This window comes from Apis florea, unplaced genomic scaffold, assembly GCF_048593485.1.
Source record: "Apis florea isolate Af1SG1 unplaced genomic scaffold, ASM4859348v1 contig_3081_pilon, whole genome shotgun sequence".
In the NCBI taxonomy this organism is placed as follows: domain Eukaryota; kingdom Metazoa; phylum Arthropoda; class Insecta; order Hymenoptera; family Apidae; genus Apis; species Apis florea.
The window spans coordinates 1,633,569-1,657,694 of NW_028256703.1; the positions used below are offsets into that span (position 1 = coordinate 1,633,569).

At 23.0% G+C, this 24,126-nt stretch overlaps 3 protein-coding genes across 4 annotated transcripts; 1 reads left to right on the top strand and 2 right to left on the bottom strand.

Moving 5' to 3' along the window:
- Positions 1–73: 73 nt before the first annotated feature.
- stv (BAG domain-containing protein starvin) lies at positions 74–18,539 on the bottom strand. Of its 2 annotated transcripts, XM_003694392.4 has the most exons (4): positions 10,311–10,584; positions 9,829–9,947; positions 7,154–7,382; positions 250–2,695 (listed from the first exon to the last, which is right to left on the bottom strand). In XM_003694392.4, exons 3-4 carry the CDS (start codon positions 7,223–7,225, stop codon positions 629–631), a joined length of 2,139 nt encoding a protein of 712 aa, XP_003694440.1. In that variant the 5' UTR covers positions 7,226–7,382; positions 9,829–9,947; positions 10,311–10,584; the 3' UTR covers positions 250–628. The 2 variants fall into 2 exon arrangements, with proteins under 2 accessions (XP_012342941.1, XP_003694440.1); XM_012487487.3 differs by lacking the exons at positions 7,154–7,382; positions 9,829–9,947; positions 10,311–10,584 and adding an exon at positions 17,401–18,539 and having other exon boundaries at positions 74–2,695.
- LOC105735679 (uncharacterized) lies at positions 18,442–20,483 on the top strand. The gene has a single exon (XM_031916973.2). The coding sequence runs from the start codon at positions 18,838–18,840 to the stop codon at positions 19,690–19,692; it is 855 nt and encodes a 284-aa protein (XP_031772833.1). The 5' UTR covers positions 18,442–18,837; the 3' UTR covers positions 19,693–20,483.
- LOC100868248 (integrator complex assembly factor Brat1) lies at positions 19,867–24,124 on the bottom strand. Its single transcript, XM_012487485.3, has 10 exons — positions 23,730–24,124; positions 23,265–23,570; positions 22,521–23,161; positions 22,245–22,457; positions 21,835–22,143; positions 21,578–21,776; positions 21,349–21,521; positions 21,181–21,278; positions 20,863–21,124; positions 19,867–20,798 (listed from the first exon to the last, which is right to left on the bottom strand). Exons 1-10 carry the CDS (start codon positions 23,857–23,859, stop codon positions 20,283–20,285), a joined length of 2,847 nt encoding a protein of 948 aa, XP_012342939.2. The 5' UTR covers positions 23,860–24,124; the 3' UTR covers positions 19,867–20,282.
- Positions 24,125–24,126: the final 2 nt, after the last annotated feature.

The following is a 24,126-nucleotide window of genomic DNA, read 5'->3' on the forward strand; positions in this document are numbered from 1 at the left end:
ATAATGTATCTAATTACGATAATAATATAATAATAATATAAAATAAAATAGAAAGAAAGAGAAAAACAAAGAATTATTTCTAAATGAGAGTCAATATTTTAATTTAAGTGCAAAATTTGAACATTATCGTCAAAATATATAATACAATCCGGTGAATGTTACATATGATTTCGTTTAAAATCATATGTAACTGCGGTATAGAAAAGAAAATAAGGGGACAGCTTCGTTCAAATGCAACACAACAGCGAAAACAGCCTTAAAAATGCTATATTCGTTGTAAATCCTTTTAAATACGCTTTAAATTCATTGAACAGATTCCGTATGTGCTTCCCCTGTTTGAATTATAATAATATGGAAATTAAAATAACGAAGTAGAACAGAAGAAGTTTTTGATCAGCATGATTCTATGCTGATGAACAATTGTGCGATTATCACGTCGATCCACGACGTTTTTGTCAATCTGGCACCAAGAATAATCATAAAACAGAAAAGAAATAACGATCACAAGACTTTGTGATTTCTTGAATGAAAACAGTTATTTTGTTCTAAAGATACACAAATTAACAATAACTAGATTGACGTATCTTTTAATACAATTAAAATCGTGACACTAATTTTTTTTGTTATTTTATTTTGCATTAGCTTCGGTACTTTCTGGAGCTGGCAATGGTATAGGTTTATCAGAAATTGGAACCTGTTTTTTCGTCTTTTTTCCTTTCTTTTGCGATTTAGGTGATTGTTTTATTTCACCACTATCTAGATCCATCTTTTCTTCTGTTTTCTGTTGTTTTTCTTGAGTAAACTGTGCATTTTCTGCTTTCTCTGTTTCTTTTTCTTCTTTGATACCTTTTTCTATTTTATTCTTTTCAGTAGTTTCTTTTATTTCTTTAGCAGTATTTTCTACCTTGTGATCAGAAATGTTCTCTATTTTTTTTTCATCTAAAAAATTTTCTGACTTATTCTCGAAAGGAGTATTCTTTATAGGTTTCTCAATAGAAATATCTGCTTTTTTCTCTTCAGTGATGTATTTTTGTTTCTTCTCTTCAGAAACATTTTTCAATTTCTTTTGTTCAGTTATATTCGTTTCTTCTGGACTTTGCTGTGTATCCATTGCAATCATTTCCTGTTTCTCTGAAATTGCATTTATAGATTTGTTGGAAATTTGATTAGTTTCTCGTTGTGGATCAGCTGTTTGATTATTATCGAAACTTTCTAATTTCTCCACACAAGATTCGATAATCTCTCCAGTCTTTTTCATTGGAGATGATGGGCCAGGAGGCAGTGGAATGGCTTCCTTATTCTGTGATTGATCTTCCGGTTTCTGATTCATGTTTGTAGATTCCATTTTTTCAATCTCTTCGGTAATGTTGGAAACTTGATCTTTCTGTTTTTTCTGTTCTTCTGCTGACATTTGTTGCAAAGGCAATGGCGCCTTTGATTCCAGTAAGCTAATCGTTTCTTGTATACTTTTTATTGCGTTTTTACGTGCCTGTCGTACATTGTCTCTACCCTCTGTTTCAATATCGTCTAATTTAATTAATTCTCTAGTAAGCATTTCATCTAAATAAATATATTCTTTATCTGTTCTCGAAATGCCATTATATTGCTTGACTTGTTCAGCCAAAGCATCAACTTCTTTTTGAACAAGAGCTACTCTCTCTAAAGGATCCTTTAAAACAATAGGTTTAGATTTTGGTAATTCTTGTCCCTGTTGAGGCTGTTGAGTTTTTTGTTCTTTTGGTTGCTCATAATGTTGTTGCTGAGATTGTCTTTCACAATATTGCTGATGCTGAGGCTGTCTTTCACTGTATAATTGTTGTCTAGGCTCTTTAAAATTATGAGTCTGCTGTTGTCTTGCAGAGGGATGTTCGAATGCATTTGGCTGCTGATAAAATGGTTCTTGAAAATGTGGGGACCATTGCTGATGCCTTCCAGCAAAATGCTGACCAAACGGCGATGGTCTTTGAAAATGTGGATCCATATTCACAAAAGTTCGGTGTTGCGAACCTTGATCGAAACTCCTTGGAAGCACAGGTTCATCTCTGCCCTCAACAAAAATTGGAATATGCCTAACATTACTTTGCTGTTGCGGTTTTTGTTGTTGTTGCTGTTGAGGTTGTGATTTATGTTGAGGCTGATTATGCTGTGGTGTTATATCTATTCTGGAAACATATCTCTGTGATTGTTGTGGTGATTGTTGTTCTTGTTGCTGAAATTGTTTCTGATTAAAAGATTGTCTATTTTCTGGAGGTGCAGACATAGAACGTTGACCACGATTTCCTTTATCAGTATTCTCCATATTATGATGATGTTGACCTATATCTACAGTGTTGCGTAATCCGTATTGTGGGATTTGATTTTTTTTATTAGTTTGCTCAAAATTTAAAGATTTGTTTTGTTGATTTTGATTAACATCCGATTCGCCGTGGGAACTTGAGATACTAGTTCCACTGGCAACACTACTTCCGCTTGCTTGACTTTTTGCGTCCTCGTCGGAACAGCCTTGTTGATAATTATTACGTTCTTTATTTCCAATATCACGGTTTCGATTGCGAAAAGAATTGTGGAAAGGGATATCACCCCAGGGTGGACCTAATAAATGATCTGCAAATTCTGGATGACGAGCTGCTAAATCATCCAGATGAGCACGAATATCACTGCGTCGTCCAAAATTGTCGTCATCAAATGGAAATCCCTGGAAATTAGAAATTAGAATAAATTCTTTTGTATTTTTTTTATTTTTTTCTCTATTTTTTTTTTTTTTTTTTGATAATTTTAATATCTTCTGAAGTATAATTTTAAAAAATGAAATTTTCGTATACAATTTAATTTTTCTTTATTTTTATTTATAAATTATATTTTCGACAAAAGCTTTTTGCCGAGTATATCTTATACATATTATAAATTTTTTCTACAAATTTAAAAATGATGAATTTCAGAAGACATCTTGATATTAATAATCTTTTTTTCCTACATGGACTAAGTTAAAGCTTATTTATTTAAAATCTATTTTATCAAATGCAGTTTAATATCTTTACAGCAAAGTTTTTACAGCACAAAAAGCTTATTTTCTTTCAGTATGCATAAATGCTATAAACGAATAATTATAATTAATCATTTTTAAAAGAAAAATGAAGCATGACGTGCAACGTATTACTATATTTTCTTTAAAATTATAGAATCTTTTATAATTTTAATAAACACAAAATCTCACAGAAATTATTAAAAGCCATGCACATTAGTCCATTTACATACGTGAAATCGTTTTTAAAAATACGAAGATTTCCATTGCAATCGTATTTCTCGATTTTAGAAGAACATTCGTAATCAATGTCACAATTTGTATATTCATATTACGATAATTCACGCCATTTCGAGAAATGATTTCGCGTGGATATTCCACTCGTGACGATGTGTATTACAGCCTTTACATCACTGGAAAATTATATAGTGGCGACATAATGTGCACATGTATATATGATTTTTGGACGCGAGTATTTTATAGGCTCACTCACGTAATATAATTCGTTCAAAGGAATTCGCTTGTGGAAGTATTTTTTAACATAAATAATAATAAAAAAAATATATAATATATATAATAAAATAATATAATAAAAAAAGAATTATAATATATATAATTCTTTGTATATTTTCATCGTTTGTTTGATTCAATATGTTATATTTATTATAACATTTCAAATAAAAAAATTTATCATTTTTTTTATTGAAAAGAATAAGGAAAATATATATACTATTTTAATTATAAATTAATCAATAATTAATAATTAGTAATATTTAGAACTTTTATTTTAATTTTAACAATTATTCGCTAATAAGAAACAAAATACAATAAAATAAAAATACAATAAAAATTTCAAAAAAAAATTAAGTAAAAAGTAGAAAAAAAAAATATATATCTTGTTTAATATCATTTTGTTTCTGAAGAAAAGACTTTAAAAATACAAATATTGAAAGATTGCAAACGAGCAATTCGCATATTGACTACTTTAATAGTAATATGTGTTAGAAATAGAAAAGACTGTAATTGAAAAACTAGAAATATGTTTAATTTTATATTTAAAATTCATTATATTTAAGATTGCTATTATATTTAAATTAGATATTTATTTAAATACTTTCTTTGTTTCTTCTGTTTTTATCTGGATTTATTAGTATATAAACAATTATTACTTTAGATTCAACAATAATTAAAAATTGTCAATAATAATTTAATTTCATGATTTATTTTGTTTTGAATAATATTTCTTAAATAAAATTATGAAATTAAATTAAAATTAAATAGAATTAAATTTTAGAATGATATAATCATATATAATTCTGAACTAGTTTAAACTATCAAAGAACTATCATGTTTCTTACACTATATATAATTTGAAAATTATGCAATATGTTAATTACGAGATGCAATTCCAGGAACTGTGACTGAACTACTCTGCATTGAATATTCATCCATGAGCTGCATTCCATACATTGCTTGCCTTTTATGCAATTTTTCGTCTTGTATACACTTTTTCTCATATATGTATATGACACATCATTTTACAAATTGCAAAATCAATTTAATAAATAATCTGTTCGAAATATTTAATTATATAGTTTTTATAAATTCAACATTATTTTTATTTTATAAATTATCTTGATGCTAATTTTCAAAATTTTAATATTTAAAAAATATATTTTATTATTCTTAGAAAATAATTGATTTCTAATTATTTTCTATTATTTATTTTTATTTTTAAAATTATTTATTATATTTATTAATTATAACAGAGTGTAATTTTTGTGAAAAAATGCATCTATATAAAGACAGTTATCGTTATCCATAAAATGGCAAACTGGGTGAATGTCAGCGTCAGTTCAATATAAACAAACTGTGTCATGGTCCTTCAAATTGAACTTACGGCAGATGTCGTTTTGTGGTTATTTCCTGATTTCTTTACGATAAATATCGAGTTTTATGAATACATATTTTTTTCAATTATTTTCAAAAAAAAAAAAAGAAACAAAGTTTTGTGCCGCCGAAAAATAATAGTCAAAATTTAAAATCCAAATATTCTCAAAAATCTTATATGATTTTTAACCCTATATATAAATGATTTTTATATGCTAGCGAAAATCGTTTGCAAAATCGATCAGTAAAATGAATTGAATTAATCTTTTATTTCTATTCTCCAACGCATAGATAACGCCTACACATATGTTAAGTTGAAGCATCATCATCAATAGTATCAATAGTAACGATTAACGAAACCGGTTTCATTTTTGCATAAAAAGTGATTAGATCATGGATAAAAATATCCTATTATCGATTTTTCAAAAAAGTAGGTATACTGATATCGAAAAGATAATTTCATTTTAATTTGATTAGAATAGTGATAGAAACAATATAGTGTTCATGCAATTTGATTGACATGAATAAATATAAACGAATAATTATTTCTATTTAATAATATAATAAATAGGTATGGATAGTACTATAGAAATACTGAAATAAAATCAGGAAAGTAAATTTGTATTTCAATAATTATAACTCATATTCGTAATGGTGACAAAAATTTGTGATTAAATTATTATAATTGAAAACATAACATGCAACATATCATGATATTATTTTTTTCTTAAATCAATATATATATTGAAAAAATAAATAGTTTATTGTATTTTTTTTTACAAACAAAATAAAATAATCTTCAATTTTTCTAATCAATATTTTTATTATTTCCATCCTATGACATAATCCGCAATTCAGAGATAATAACATAATGAACTAAAACAATTAACTTTTTTAAATTGATGATTAATTCAAAAGATTTTTCCAGCTAAAAACAATGAAAATATTGATGATAAAATTTCAAAAGAAAAGACCTTTTAAGGTCACAAAATCTCCAAGCAAGCCTAATACGGTCGAGTGATCGAATGTAAACGAAAAGAAATAAAGTGTAGTCAGCGAATGAATCGCGATTATGTTATGTTTTTCGTTTTTTTTTTATTTTTTTTTCCCCCTTATGCTCTTTCTTTTTTTATTCAATTCCTTTTAGTCATAAGAAACGCAAACAACTTAACAAAGAGAGTTACCGAAACGTCTCCGTTAGTTTATTATTAGCGTCACATTTATGTTTTAAAGGAATGGATTTTGTTCTAAGAGAATGTATTCGAAATATTCGAAACCGAAATTAATAAGTAAGAAAAGACATTGTTTGATCTAATTGAATCAAATTGTATTGATCTAATCAAAGGCCATTGCATTTAATTTAATATATTGCAAAATTGATAACATATAATGATTTTCAAAATAATTTTTTTATTTTAATATATATATATATGTAATTTTTATTAAAAAATTAATAAACTGAACATTATTTACATTGTTATAATAATAATCAATTATTTAAGAATTTATTTTATTTATTTATTTTCATTCAAAGAAAGTAAAAAATTCATGGCTCGATAAAATTCGTCGTTTTCGAAGTAGCAAAAACTACGTCACTCTGCGAATTCTATTTCTAACTTCCACGCGATCTCGCGGAACGCATAAGAGAAGGTCGAAACGAATCGAGAACATCAAAGGGCATGCGTATATCTTTCTCCATACTCTTAACCAGCAACATCTAAATTTTTCATTTGACAATTTGCTATCCACTTAATGAACTTGTTCGTAAAAAAAAAAAATCAGTAAATAAAATAAGATTCATTATATTAAATATGGCAAATCACCTAATGCTTAAAATTAATGTTAATAATGAATTATATCGAAATTAATGAAACCTAGAAAAAAAATCAATGATAACCTAGAATGAACTAGAATGAAGAAAAAAATGTATTGAATATAGAATGATCTGGAAAATTCTTGGCAAAAACGTCAAGAATTGACTATATCAATGGTTAGATTGCATGATTCGAAATGCAGGCTTTGGCACAACATCATAAACTAATTAACAATTTTTATATTATTCTTTCCTAATATTTAAGTGTACATTTGAATATCGAATAGATACAATATCGAAATAATAAAAATTAATAAATGGAAATAATTCAATACCAAGATTTAATATCTGGATGTTAAATTCATATATGTAATATTTATTGTAACGATTGCATGATGGGAATGGCAAAAGAAAATGGCACCACTTACGGGAAATGGACGATCCAAATCAATTGATTCTCCGAATTCAGATGCTTTGTCCACGATGACAGGCGAGTCCATTTTGTGGACCCTTTGATCCGTGCCTGATTTCGAATACGTGGTGTCCTTTTCTCTTTTTTTCTCTCAAAGGATGAAACTTTTTAATATAGATATATGCTGGCTTTTTCTCATACACTAGGAGGTTAAGTTCGTGCCCTTTTGCTGTTAAGAGCTTGCTCTGCAGGTTAAATTTATTTATTTTTTTTTTTTTTTTTTTTTTTTATGTTTTCAAAGAATTAGCCAAAAAGCTCACTAAATAATGCCGGTGTGTTAACAAAAAAAAGGCGGAACGAAAAATAAACGATTTAAAACACACTTTCGTTTTCTTTTTTTAAAAATCTTGTAATATTACCAAGAAAACGTATGACAGTTGTTCTTAGCTCTCCTTCCTTTCAATCTTCTCGCTAGTATTTTAACTTTTTGTCTTTTTTTTTTTTTCGTTATATAATATAATCACTATTGACGTTAGTCATTTATTTTTTTACACTTTGTATCACACACTCGCACATGGAAAATTTTTATAAAAAAAAAAAGTCTTTTCGGAAAATCATCAAAATACGTGCGTTATAAAACATACTCCTTTCAAGTCAATAGTGAAACTGTCAATGCGTTCCCGGAGCAACTTAAATATATTTATTGTGTGGGCTGTAGAAAGCCACGTGACTGTTACACCGAGTATGGCCGAATCGCCACGAGAGCAACCGAATTAATAGACTAGAGGCTACTAGAACATTCCTCTCTGGCTCTTTCGAGAACTCGTTTATTTTTCGCGCATTTAAATGATACGTGACATTCAGAATGAAAAACCAAAAATGATCGTATTGTGCTATTTTTAAATAATTATTGATATTTCTTTGTAAAATCGATTGATTATTATTGCTTATTTAAAACATATAATCATTGAAATAATATATAATGTTTGCATTATTTTATATAATGCAATTTTTATTTATTTTAAAAATTTTAATTTTCAATTTATAATAAATAAATAAAATTTTGGAATTATATAACATTAACAATTTCAAAAATAATGTTTTTTTTTTATGTTAAATGAATGAAATATTCTTCTTCAAATATACTTTCAACATGATTTATGGCTTGTACTAACTGTGGTCAAATATTGTCAAATTTTTTTTGTTTTTTTTATTTTCAATCAACTTGCTGAGCAAGACTGTATTTCGAACCTGTTTACTTATATTCTTTTATAGTAAGAATTTTACATATTTGTATTCTTATCCAAAAATTAATCAATTTTTTCTCTTTCTCTCCTATTGTTAAATAGTACCATAGATTATTGATAAAAATTATTATTATTATTATTATTATTATTATTATTATTATTATTATTATTATTATTACTATTATTTGATAAGACTTATACTATTATTTTAAAAGTTTTATTTATTTTTTTTTATATAATATTAAAACTGTGAATCATTCAATAGAAATATATAAATAGAGTATGTCTGATCTAAAAATACTGTTTTATTATAAAATATTGTATATATATATTTAGATCATATATATTAGATCATATTCCAAATAAGAATTTATATAAATGATTAATAAATAAAATATTAACAAAATATTAATCATATATTAACAAAGTTTATTTTCAAAATATTTCGAATTTTAAAAAAAATCGTCTTGGAAACTCTGATAAGATTCTTTTGAATTTATAAATATTTATAAAAAATTTTAAATAATAATGCATTCTCTATAATTAACAAAAAATTTCAACAAAACTTCGATTTTATTAATAGTTTCATAATTAAATTGCAACTAATAATTTCTTTCATACTTTTATTCAAGCATTTAAAGAAATATTTTATTATTTAATATTAATTAATTTTGTATCTTTATTTATTATACCAAGGTACAAAAATTTGCCATTGGATATTAGTCATACGATAATAGAATTTGGTTCCAATCCAAAGTTCTTCTATTCAATATAAAAATATACGTAGAAATATATATAAATATATATATATATATATTTTATGTATTATATATCTGTATTATATACAAATCGTGTAGCAAGTATTATGATGCAAAAACAAATCGAAATTTTATTTAACATAACCTAACTTTATTAATATCTAATAATATTTTATCATGTTAATTCTCATGTTAAATTTATTAGAACAATTATTTATAATATTTGAAATGAATTTATTTATAATATTTAAAAAAAATGAATTTTTTCAAGATAATTAATATGATAAAATTTGTCTGAAATTTTTTAAATATCTAAAGATAATTGATAAATATAATTTAACATGATAATTTTATTTTGATATATTTAATTGATAGATGATCATATTTTAAGATAATTAAAAATGATATATATTCTATAACGCAGTTACGCGTCATATAAAGAGATAAAATTAATGACACATATAGAAATTTTTGAAATAATTTTCAACATATTAAATTAGATAAAGATCAATTAAGATTTTATAATTTAATATATGATTTTAAATTGTTCGAAAATTTCTATAATTTATTTAATAATATTGTTTTTTTATATAACTTGTTAATAAAATTTTACATTAATTTAAAATAAAAATCAATTTTTAAATAAATTTTTAAATATTATTTTTTATATTATTATATTATATTACCTGAAATAATGAATGCTTCACGAAAATCTCTTTCTAAAAGTGAAGCAAGGAAAAATATTTTCTAGAATAAGTACATGCCATAGTAGTAGTTTGCGATTCATAATTCAATCATAACGAGCCTGTAATCATAAAAAATAAAAAAAAAATGTGGACAATGAACCAAAATTTAATAAATTAAAAAACTCATGATATTTACTTTTAAATATTAAAAAATATTTTAAAATGCTTATTTTACATCACTTCTGATATAAAATATATAAATATATATTATTATATATATTTATTATGAAAAATATATTTTTTGACATGATATATAATATAAAATAATAACATAATATTTCATATACATAATATATTTCACAACATAATATATATTTCTAATTTAAAAAATTATATATTAAATTTTTTTATGAAATGTTAATAGAGAATAAACAATTTCAAACAAAAAAATAATTTTTAGAATTATTACAAACGTTACGTACTTAATAACAGTATAATTGAACACGTAATATAGTCTGGTAAAATAATAACTTCTTTGCGATCAAGATATAATCTCATCTATGGAGCTAGCTTCCCACAAAATATTTTATAAATACAGCAGAATGAGATCAAAATTTTCAAGAATATTGGATGTTTATCACACTTGACAATAAGCAAGAAACAGATCGCATCGCATACTTTGACGAAAATGTCGATTCGCGTATAGACGGGTACACAACGGCAATTCACTGAACAGATGACTCACTTCGTATTCCCCTACAAGATAAAGATTATATAATCGATTGTCTGACATATCAATAAAATGGATTTTATAAAATTTATCTATATAAATGTTATACTTTAAGAATTTAAATAATTTCAAAATATCAAATGATATTAAAACCGATATTTCATACTTCTATGAATGCATATATCTTTTAAATTTTATAAATAATTTAAAAGATAAATAATTTAATGTTTATTAATATGAAAAAATAAACTTGAACTAGAAAATAAATTTCATTTATAGAACAAATATCCTTTATTATATAGTCATTTTCTGAAAATGAAGAAAATGAAAATGAAGTTAATAAGAGAAAAAATTCCTTTCATAAAAAGAAAAAAAATATACATTTTTTGCGTAACATTGCTGTGAATTAAATCGTGAAATTGCTTTTTCTATTCATTACATATAACACGGAATAACTGAAAAAATCGGTACTTAATAAGATATTCATTTTGAGGTTAGCTATAGCTTGTTCTAGTTTTTAACAAAAATTGTCTTGAATATTCAAAAAAATAATTTTTTTTCATTTCTTTTAATTTATAAAACTAATGAAACAAAATTTTATTTATTTGTTCAATTAATATAAAGAATAATAAAAAATTAAAAAAAAATAAAGATATAAATAAGTTTATTATTTTAATTTTAATTAATAATGTGAATTTCTAATTAATATATAACTGAATAAAAATTCAAATTCGGTCAATTTTTTATTTTCAATATTCAATTTTAAAAATCATAAATAAATTTGAAATGAAATAATTATTTTAATTATTTTTATTGAATTTCATAGATGTATATGAAAAATATGATAATAAGACTAATAAATTTGTTTCGATTCATTAAAATGATATGATATGCTAATTGCAAAAAAAATTATTGTAATATAGTTATTATATAATTAATATACAAAACTTATACGTAAAAAAAATAATGAATAAGAAGAATATATCAATAATTGCAAATTAAAAAATATTCATACTTTATCAAATTCCTTTGAAATATTTGAAATTTGAAAATAATTTTTTCTTTAATATTTATTTTTTTCTAAAAGATTCATATAGAATTAAAAATGAAGTATATACTTAATACTATTTAACAATTCTCGTAAATGTGTTGCCATCTAACGGTATAATGAGTAAGTTGCAAAATGTAAAATTATATTCTTATATTTTTAGATCTATAAAATTATAGTTTTTTTATATGACACAACACTTAAAAGTTTGATATTATCTTACATTATAAATAACTGAACTTAACAGCAAGGAAAAAGTAATAAAATATTATAATACTGATCATTAGTAATTTCATATGTATTTCATACTTATACTTTATGAAATACGAATTACATTCATCCTAATTTTTATTTTTAAAAATAATATAGAATTTGATTTTAAAATATTTTTATATTTCATATAGAAGAATTTATAAAATCAACATATTTTTTCTTTATAAAATCTTAGTCAAATGTTTAATTTAACCGTAATCTCACAAAAAATAAAAAGTACTTAAATTTGATCGTTAATAAAATCTATTCTTCATAAATCACACAGTTCGATGCAAGTAGTCACTTCAATTTCATTTTCGATTTCATTCTGTTTACACATTTCGATCATTGATAATGACGATCGATGATCTACGGTGATCGATGGTACAATCAGGAGATCATAAGCTTGAGGAGGTGCTCAACCGACATTCTCTAGCAGACTAAAGTTTTGTGACGTCATCAAGATAACTGTAGAAAGATTCTCTTACTGGCATAATATATCTCAACATATTATGTATACTATATTATATTGTATATATATTATCACATAAAACTTATGCGTATTAATCATATAAAATTTGCAAATATATATATTTTTCACAATGCAGCTTTATATAATATTATTCTTTAGTTCAATTCTATTTTTTCTAAATTCATAAATATATTCATAATATATTCTTTATAAATATAAATTATAAAATATAAAATTTTATAAATTATAAATATAAATTGTAAAATATTAAAATATAATTGATTATAGAATATTTTTCATATGTATGATAAATAATTTTCATTTATAATAGTTTTTGATAATAATTATATAATAATAATTCAATATATCATTATTCTGCGAATATTATTACAAAAAGTTGTAATTATATTAAATTATTATTATTAAATGAGAATGATCAATTAGAACACTTTCATACGGAATTACATTGTTTCACGTGCAACGAAGCATCACATATATCAAATGATCAGTGAAAGAAAAAATAAAGATTTCTATTACAATCAAAATTATTGTAAATTACATTATATTTATAAATAATGCATTGATGAAACGAATATATAATTTCAACATCTCGATCAAAATTGCATTCCTTGTTTTTTACTCCAATCTATAAGATTTTAAAAATATACAATCTGAAAATTTGATATTATTATCTTATATAATATTATTATTTATAATATATAATATTATATATAATATTAAAAATATTTCTATATCTTCTTTTTTACTTATTAAAGATCAATAATAAATTAATATTTTATTTATAAATTTTTTATAAAAAAAATTGAATTAAAATGAATAACATTTTCTTTTTATATAAATGTTTTCTTTTTAAAATTTGTATATTCTTTAAATTGATAAATATTGAATATAGATATAAATTTAGATATAGAATTGAAAATCGATGTTTTTAGAATCCTTCGGTTAATTTTAATTGTTCTAATCCTTCGGATAATTCTAATAATTCTAATACAGGACGTGGCGATAAAAGTTTCGAAAATTAATGAATCCACGATACTGATCTCCTTGAATAATTTATAGATTTTTTTAAAAGAATCATACTTCTTGGAATATATGCAAAGAATATGATTATACAGTAATATTATACCATTGTCATATAAAATGAACGAATAGAAGTGCTCATCGAGATAAGGCACACAACTAACTACAATCATATCTTTATTTTTATCTAGATCTATATGATATAATCTTATTCATACGATATTTTACTCAAATATTAATTAAATCGATTTATTTTTTCATAAATGTTTATAATTGTTTCATGAATGACATTCACAAAAAAAAAACGAAAGTGATAATTAACGGTTGGATGGTTTTGAGTAATAAAAAAAAAGTTCATTTTCCAAATTATCTCTTTCCATATATGATGAATGATTTTATGAATCATTATATGAAAATTGTAACGGCATCTTTCATCAGCAGGAAAAACTGAAAGAAATTCTTATTTATAAAATTAACAATAAATTTTTTGATAACTCAATTATTAAAAGAATAATAACGATGAATATATTATTTATATTAATAATAATAAATATTTTTAAGAAATATCTTCTTTTTCTCAAAATCAAAAAAACATTTCTCAACTATATTTTCGTATTAATTTCTATGAATCTCATATATCAATATCTCATATATATATCAATATCTATAATATGGAAAAAATAAGAAAAACTGGCTAGTAACAATAATAATTTTTCTAAGATAAATATTTTTTTAATATTTTAAAATATAAGAATTAGACGAATTCTACTAAAAGAACAATTTTTATCATACTTGCTAAGATTTTACTCATAGAAAAAAATTTATGTTAAAAATTTATATTAAACCTAATACTATCATTATACTTATACTCTAAAATAATATTTAAAAAATATCTTTAATAAATAATTTCTTTTTATGTAAAATATATGATAAAACTATATTTGCAATCTTCGAACACCATATTTGAAAACGTAGGAACGTTCTCGACGACGACATCGCCAACGCCGAAACCTCTCAAAATAGCCGCCATTGATTCTCTCTCGCCATTCCAAAGCAAGAACCATTAGATCTAGAATAATCTGTCTATTCGATCTATGATACTTACACACCCGTTATATTATGTTCACAAATCGCTAAAATTGTTATAATTTAAAATCTATTAATAATAATAATAATAATAATAATATATATATATATATATATATTAGAAGATATGAAGAACATGAACAAAATGCATCTTTGTATTAAAAAAAGCATATTTTTTGCCAGAATGATTTTATTAACCAATCAATGAAACGTTTTATTGTTGAAAACAGAAAAGGATCCATGGCGAGGCAAATAAGTGGTAAGTCACTTTCCCGGCGCGACGGGCGTTTAGCAACAAACACGTTATTTCTGGGTCTTTTACCGAGTCTGTCTGCGCTTCTGAAAAGCCAACGATATCATCCCAATGTATGAGTGAATGTGTTCGCGACGATAAAACTTGCGAAACTTACCGCATGTATACCATATTGATTTCATTTCAGCCCATAAAAGGGAATACGTCGTTATCCTCTTCACCCTCAAAAGGGGCATTTAATGCAATGGGGTGATTTTAATAGCCTGCTGGCTCCTATATACTTCTATGAATATAACCTCTTTCAAGATATGAGTGAAAAACGAATGGGTCTTTCTTAAGTAATACATATTATAAGATCCTTAATTATATATTTGATAAATTAATGTTTTGGTTTTTAAGTATATAACCAACGCCATGTTAATACAATAAGAATATCATTTGAAATTTCTTTTCAGTAATTGAATCATATTCATTTATATTATATTACTGAATTTTCTATATTTTGATCATAAAAGTGAATTCCAAAAATTTGTTTAACATTTTTTCATTATTATTTCTTCTTTCAACTAGATTCTAAAATTATATAAATTTTGAAAAAATTAACCTATCATATTATTATCATAAATTATTTTGATACATTATTAATTTAATTATTTATATCTATTTCGATTCATTCATTACATTGATCAAAGTTAAATAAAATGAAAGTATATGAAAAAAGAAAGAAATCCATGATCAAATTTTATTTAAATTCTTTTTTTCTTTTTATTTAATTTCTTTTTATATAAATTTTATAATTTTATAATTTTACTAATTAAATGATTTCATTAACTTTATAACAATAGAAAAAAATTTTCAAACTGATGAAAAAATAAATTGTAAAAACAAAAATTTCCAACATTTTAATTGTAAAAATTCTAATCTAAATCTTTTAATCATTTTTATTCAAATAATAATAAAAAATATAATAAGTTCATCATTATAAATTTAATAAATATTTCTTAGTTTATACTGTAATTTTTTTTTACAAGATGATAAAAATAAAACAAAATAATAAAGATATAATAATAACATAATAATAAAGATTGAATGAAAATTCTACGATTGTTTACAAGATGAGTAAATAAATGCTATTAATTGAAATATTGCATTAATCTTTTATTTTTTATTGGCCATGGAGATAATATGAATAACTTATTCCTTTATTTATTTTATTCAAAATAAAAAATAGGACTGAGAAAAGGAGAAAAGAAGAAGAGAGAATAAGAAGAGAAGGAAAGAGAAATGTATAGTATAACTTTTTATATTTGTTTAAATCGATATCGAAAATATCGATTGATCAAATATTTTTAGCTTTTATATATAAAATATAAAAATAAGTTGAAAATTAAAATTTATAGAAATATATATAATATATATTTATAGAAATATTTATAGAAATATAGAAATATATATATATATATATTTCTACAAATTTTAATTCTATATATATATATATATATATCATTGCAATTTATTCATATTATTATTGTTTTTGTTTTTATTATTTAATTTTATTGTTTTTATAAATTAGTTTTTTTTAAGTATCGGAATTTTAAAGTATATTTTCCTTTTGTATCATTTTGTATTTTATACTTTATATAACAAAATTTTGACATTTTTTATTAATAAGAAAATAATAATATATATGTATATGTATATTTTATGTATAATTTACTCAATAAAATAATCTTAATTATTAAAGGATTATAAAAATGTACATTGTTAATCAAACTTGTTTATATAAACATCGTCGTTTGAATCTGATAATGTTATGAAAAATATAGAAATATCAAAGAAAACACTTAAAATAAAAATTTTTAACGAATAAATACTTTAATATCAATTTAAACATTGAAATAATATACTAAGAAAAAAATCACAATAAAATTAAAAAATTTTCAAAATGCCGATACAGTTTTAACAATTTTGATACTGCCATGAACTACAATAATTGGCTCATTGACAATGCAGAACAGGTGATCTAATACAATGAATAATAAATTTTACAATATGGAAAATTTAAGTTATATGAAATTAAATAATGAGATATTATAAAAGAAAAAATAATTAAGTTAATCCTAAAGTAATTACTTAACATGCAGTTTTAATGATAAAATATATTTAATGCAAGTAAATTATCGAAAAATATCTTATTCATTCTACGCTTACATTCTTTCGCATTTTTATTATATCGCGACATATGTTATCGGATACCGGTAGCCAATAAACACAATTTTTTTACTTCTTTGTCCTCTGAAAATGTCGGCATTGCGACAAGAATAACCGGCAAGCAGAGAAAACTAAATACATGCCGGTGAAACTACGTAGAAATTGGGCCACTCTATAAATAAAGAATTTTTGTATAACATTCAATCGTGCAAGAAAGAACATATATTTTTCGATATTTCGAAATTTAAGACAGATATAATAAATTATAATATTTTAAAAATCATTTTTTGTTTATGATTATCTTACATATTACCTAATAAAATAATAAAAAAAATAATTTTAGAAAAATATCATAAAATCAAATGATTCTTAAATTTACATTCTTATTTGGAAAAAAAAATCATTCGAAAAATTTTTTAACAACAATTATATTCCTATATATAATTCAATTTTAATATATATAAAAAAAAGAAACTCACCCTTGAGAAAGCGGAATGTCGTTCAAAGGAATCCCGTCCCGATCTATTAGTAGGCTCGAAGAAAGACTTGCTATCTTCATCGAATTGTTGTTTAATCTCTTGCAGAAGTTCGTTGCCAGATTTACCACGTAATCTATCGCTGAATTTCGGTCGGTCGCGAAAATAAAAAGACATCGTTGTATATTTGCACAAGAGAATTTCATGCACAATTTAAACGTTGCACTTGTTGCCTTCTAGCCAATAAGATATAGCAAATTTAATTTAAAATAATTTTTCTGGTAACAATCACGAAACGAATTTTCGTATCATCCCCCTACGAAGTGATGCGCGTGACTGAAAGCTCGCGCCGAATCATCGCAAAAATAATCAAAGAACGCGCAAGCGCACATCATTTCGTATAATCGTATCTTTTCGGCGCGAAACGTATGTTTATTGGTCTATTTTCGATTGTTGACCAATCACGAAATCGTCATCGATTTATCTTAAACTATTCAATATTCTTGATAGATATTCCAATGTAAGAATTGGCTTGCTTGAATCTAAATTTAATTGGCAGCTATTTAAATTTTACATATTTTTTTATTTATAATCATCATCGAAATAACTCATGTAATACTTTTGTTTATTGCAATCAACCGTAATGTTATAAAAAATCGTTTCATTTTATATAATAATCGAAAAATAAATAATATAATTATTTTTCTTTATTATTAATTATATTATAAAATAGTTAATAATTTATTATAATTATAATTTTGAATTATAAATACAAATTTGTTTTATTTTGTTTTATTTATAATTTTTTTGTTGCTTTTAATTATAATAATAATATAGATATATAAATGTTACATAAAATTTATTTATAAAAAATAATTAAAATATTTTTAAAAATAAATATTTTACATTTTTTAAAAAATTAAAAAATTCAAAATTATTTTTACTTTATATAATCTTTATCAAATAATATTGTTATTTTACATTTATTCGTATATTTGATTTCATTATATTATCATTATCGATATATATTTATTCGCCATTCTCACGTGGATGTTTAAACATTATATCCAATAAATCTCATCATGTAAATTATGATAAATTAATTGTAATTTGTTATGTAACTTATAAAAAGTTTTATAATATCGTAATTGTTACGTTCATATATTATTAAATATTATCGTTTGTAATTCTTTTGATTTTTTTTTTTTATGAGAATTTATATAACCTCATATGTTCAATCTTTGAAAGGTAAATCTCCAAATTCTATTTTTTAAACAATTTTTATATTCAAAAATATTTAAAATATTAATTTTATTAATAGGTACTTAAAAATCTTGTTATATTGCATTGTAAATATATTATTTTTAAATTTTATATATAATTTACGTCATTTATCATTTTTTTATGAAAATATAATTAAAAGAATAAAAAATAAAAAGAATGTCTCTATTATATCAATGCATTATTTGTCAGCATGAACATAATACTATTATTGATTTACATAATCATCATATTCAACATCATAATCTAGAAGAATTATCGCATACTATCATTAGTCTTCAGGGCTATAAAGATTGGAAAAATATAAAATTCAAAAAAAAATATTTAAAATCTATAAATTTAGGAGATAATAATAATAATGAAAATATATGTAATCATCTTTTTATTAAACCTAAACCACAAAATAGAAATATATATAAAGAAAAACAAAAAACAAATTCAGCAAAAAAATTTAGTCATGACAATATAACTTGTTCAATAAATTGTAGTCAATTTATTCCTTGGGAGCGTGAATTAAATAAAAGAAAAGAGATAAATGATGAAGAATTTATTAATATTATTGAAAGTCTTTGTTATGATTTAAGTAAAAGGAAACGTAGAGGAAGGAAGAAAAGAGATAAAACCGCTATAGAAAAAATAAATTCAAAAGATTTAATGCAACATGTGGAAACTATTATAGAAATGGAGAATAAATCTATAGATATTAAATCTGGTCAAACAGCAACAACATCATTTTGGAATACCAAAAATTCAGTCACTAATACTACTATTAATAATGAATTTCTTACATCACAAATTAAAAATAAAATAGAGGACATTAGAAATAATGAGATTACAACATTGGAATTAGTTAATATTAACAAAGATAAAAATGTTTCAAAGCACTATTCATCATGTAATAATATTTCTTGGAATTCTATTATTTCTATGAATGTTAATGAACAAGAAATACTTGTTGAAGAAACTAATGTATATCCTGATTCAGTGGAAATTGACATTAAAAATTTTCTTTAAAAAAAAAAAATTGCATAAGAAATTGCAGCAAATAATATGAAGACTGAATTAAGTACAAAAAAACAAATAATTTTTTTTTATATTCTTGAATCTAAATAATTTCTTAAATTATAAAAATTAAATATATTAATTTTAAGATTTGTATTCATATATATAATAAGATAATGAACAAAAAATATTTTATTTTTTTTATTAATAAAAACAATATTTGATATAAATAAGCATAAAAAAATTTATATAATAATTTTAATATGCTTCTTTCTGTTAAATACATAAGTATTTATTCTATTCATTTTATTCTATATTATTTAGATAAAAAAACAATATATGAACATTTTTTTCTATTCTTATTTAAATTCTATAAGAAAAAATTACATTGCAAATTTATCTCTATGTTAAATAAAAAAAAGGAACTTATGATAAAATTTTATTTCAATTATAAAATTATAATTAAAATAAAAATAATGTATAATGTAATTCATAAAATTTTAACTTTACAAGTAATAGAAAAATAAAAAACTGCATACCATGTTCATATAGAAGATTTGAATTATTATTTTGTTCAACGTATAAGGCACGTTATTATATAATTAATAACAGTCCATGGAATTAACATTTTCTTGTTTATACATTGTTAATATATCATCCAACACTGATTCAAAACTGGTAGTATATGTAGTTAACCACCGTTCTTTTTCAGCAATGTAAGCATCAATATCTAAGTTAAAAATAGTTTGAAGAAAAATTTGTCTGGTTATACAGGAAATATATTGAAATGTTTTCTCTTCTGATTTTTGTGTTTTACTGTCAACTTTCATTGAATTTTTATAGATAGAAATAAGTAGATTTGCATCATTAGCATGTACAATCTCTTCGATTATATTACTAGAATTACTAAACATCTCACAATTGGAATCTGCAATGCTGTCTGATGATTCATATTTAACATAACAAGTATCTAATGTGGCACTATCTTTGGGCAGAGGCAACGCTGGTAAAGGCTCATTAAGTTTGTACTTCAAAAGGAATGTTTTTAATTTATTTGTTATGTATGCTGATGTTTTGCATACTTCAAAATCACTATCTTCTAGAGTAATTAGAAGAACCTAAAATTTAACATAAAATATAATTATTACTTATATATGAAATATACCATATAAATATACTTACTCCCAAGCAATTTTGTTTCATTAGTTCATCTAATGCTTTATTGAGTCTTCGTTTTATTTCGGTTTCATTCAAAGATACAATTTTCCTATGTTCTTTTGAAAATGTTACTTTCGGAAAATGACCATCAAGTACACCTTGATCAGACAAATGTGATTTTATAACGTGTTTCCAAAATTTAAGAGCGCTTATTTTTACTTCCCAATGAAGATCAAGTACAGCAGCTTTTATCATTGCTAATGTCATAGCATCGATAATACCTTTCCTATAGAATAATCATATCAATATTGATATTTATAGACAGTAAGATCGTATACTTACGACCATTTACGATATATATATAATTCCTTTATTAAAACTACAACTTCTTTTCTGACTATGGCTTCACTTTCATTATTGAACAGTATTATTGCTGTATTCTAAAATAAAACTATATAGTTTTACTTGTAAACATCAATTGAGAATTAAATATTTTTTAATCATACATACAGATAAATCAAATTGCGATAATTTTTCATTCCACAATTTATTTATTCTAACGCTAGTCGAAATAAAAATTAAAGCAGATGCACGAACATAACTTTCACTGTCTGTTTTAGCAATTTCAACTGCTAGTTGCAAAAACTCATTTGCCACTAAAAATTCTTGGAATGCCGGATATTCTGCAAATATTTATACATATTATACATGCATAATTATATTTATAATAATTACTTACTATCTTCTGAAATTACAGCTATTGTATTTAAAACTTCCAATACACTATCTCTTACTTCCCAATTTATATCATGTAATCTTTTAAATAATGTTGGTCCAATCTCATTCATATGACTATCTGTCTCAATTAATAGTACTAAATTAGGTGGCATAAAATTCTGAATTGCCAACTTACATACTTTTAAAGCTTTCACACAAATCTAAAAACAAGATTTTATAATATTTTATGAAACATTTAATGCTATAAATAAAATATACCATAGATGATGCCCCAGAATGATTCAAAAGTTCTTGTGCTAGTGAAAACAAGCATATAGTCTCTACACATTCTTGCCATTTTAATTTAAATTTCTCTGTCATGACTGCTAAACCATTTAAAAGTGAAGATAACAATATAGGATGATCGATTATAGGATCTCCTTCCAAGGGATACTTATATATTGTTTTTCTTGGTCCATTTTCCAAGTCTGTTGCAATATTTTTATTATCTATAGTTTCATTGTGTGTATTTGGCATACAATTTCTTAATACATGACAGAGTGTTTGAAATACAATAACTGCAATATCCTGATATAAGAATATATATACATATATACAATTACATGACTGCAAATAATTTACTCATAATAATTTATAATATAGTTATAAGTAATCTTATTTATACATACCCTATCCATGATATCTGTTATTTCTAAAAGTATATCAATAACTACTTTTGAAACCTGTGCTACAGATACATCATTTTTAAGTACAACATTTCTTATATTATATCCTAATCTTTGTACAGCTGTACACGTTACATCACATAATTTAGTAACAAACATATCAAAAAGATCATAATCTTTATATGAATGTCTAATACATAAACCCAGAGGTAAAATCTATTCACAAAAAAAATTTTTAATTATTTACAATTACAAAAATATAAGAAAAATGATACTTACCATTAAACTTATAACTTGATGTTCAAATTTATGTTCTTGATTAAAAACAAATTTATGTAAAGATTGTAACTTTTTCCAGTATATCATTAATAATTTATTCGTTTTTACTAATTCTATTATATATACTTTTGAAAGAAGCATTAGAGATATATAATTTAAATCACTATAGAATTTTTGTGTTGTTTCAGTATCTATAGTTTTTCCTTCTCTAATGAATCGTTTAAATGGGATAAATAAACACAAAATTAATAGTTTATGAATATGTGATAAAAGTTTTGTACTAATACATGCTTCAAATAGAGCTTTCACTTTCATTTCTAAATCAATAATTTCTTGACACAATTCAGCTATCATATTATCTATGTCTGTAAACAATGTATTTTCAATAATATTGGTTAATAAATCTAATGTAGTACATAATAATTTATTTTGTTCTAAATAATTATCTTGTAGCATTTTATATTCTTGAGTCTTAAAAGTATTAGTTATCAATGGTGCAGCCACTGTTAAAATAATTTCTTTACAAAAATCAATATTTTGTTGTTCATATGATAATAAAAGCCACAAAAACTTGTGACTTTCATGAGTGACATATAAAGTATGATTCCAATGAGCATATTTTACCACATCTTTCCAAACATCTATAAAATATATATTTTAATATTTTAATTATATATATATATATATATATATATATATATATATATATACATATATACACATGATAAAAATTATATTACTCACTAGAATCAATAATCCATTGTCTGCCACTTCTATGTTTAATCAAATCCAATAACATTGTGATATAAGCCATTTTAATAGATACTGGCAAATCATCTTTACGTAAATTAAAAATAATACATATTCTATTATATACATCTTTAGATTGCCAATAGTGAAAACTTAATTCATTATGTGAAACTATTCCTATTAATTTTAAAGTAAATATAATTATAGGTTGTGAGGGAAGGCATTCAAAATTCCAAATATTTAATGCCTTTAACACCCATTTTTGAAACAATTCACAATTTTCATAATTATTTGTGTCATCTGAAATTTAATAAAATATATAACAAAACATGAATCATATTTAAATAGAATAAAATACAATGTAATGAATTAAAATGAATATAATAAGTATATATAAAAACGAATTTTTTATAATAATTTTATTGTAAATAATAATAATAACATTTGAAATTTTCTTACGTTCTTTAATGTCTTTAGAAATATGAGATAATAGAAGATCCAAATAGGTAGTAGATACGATGTTATAATTAGGTAATAGAAATAATTCTAAAACTTCGGATAATTTTTCATTTTTATGTAACGAAGACATGTTTTCGTATTAAATTTTTATATTTATGCACACAAAATGTTTTTTTACTTTCTTTTCATGTTTTTTATCTGATAATAATTTAAAATATGCATATGATTTTATTACCCATTGCTTTGAACAGCAAATATAATTTCTAACACCCGCATATTTTCTACGTTTTATAATTCACAAATCGGGTGTGTAAATAAAAACTTGAATCCTTAAATGTTCTATAGATAACCAATACTTGTATGAATTAGAATAAAGTACCATTTTCAACAAACTTAA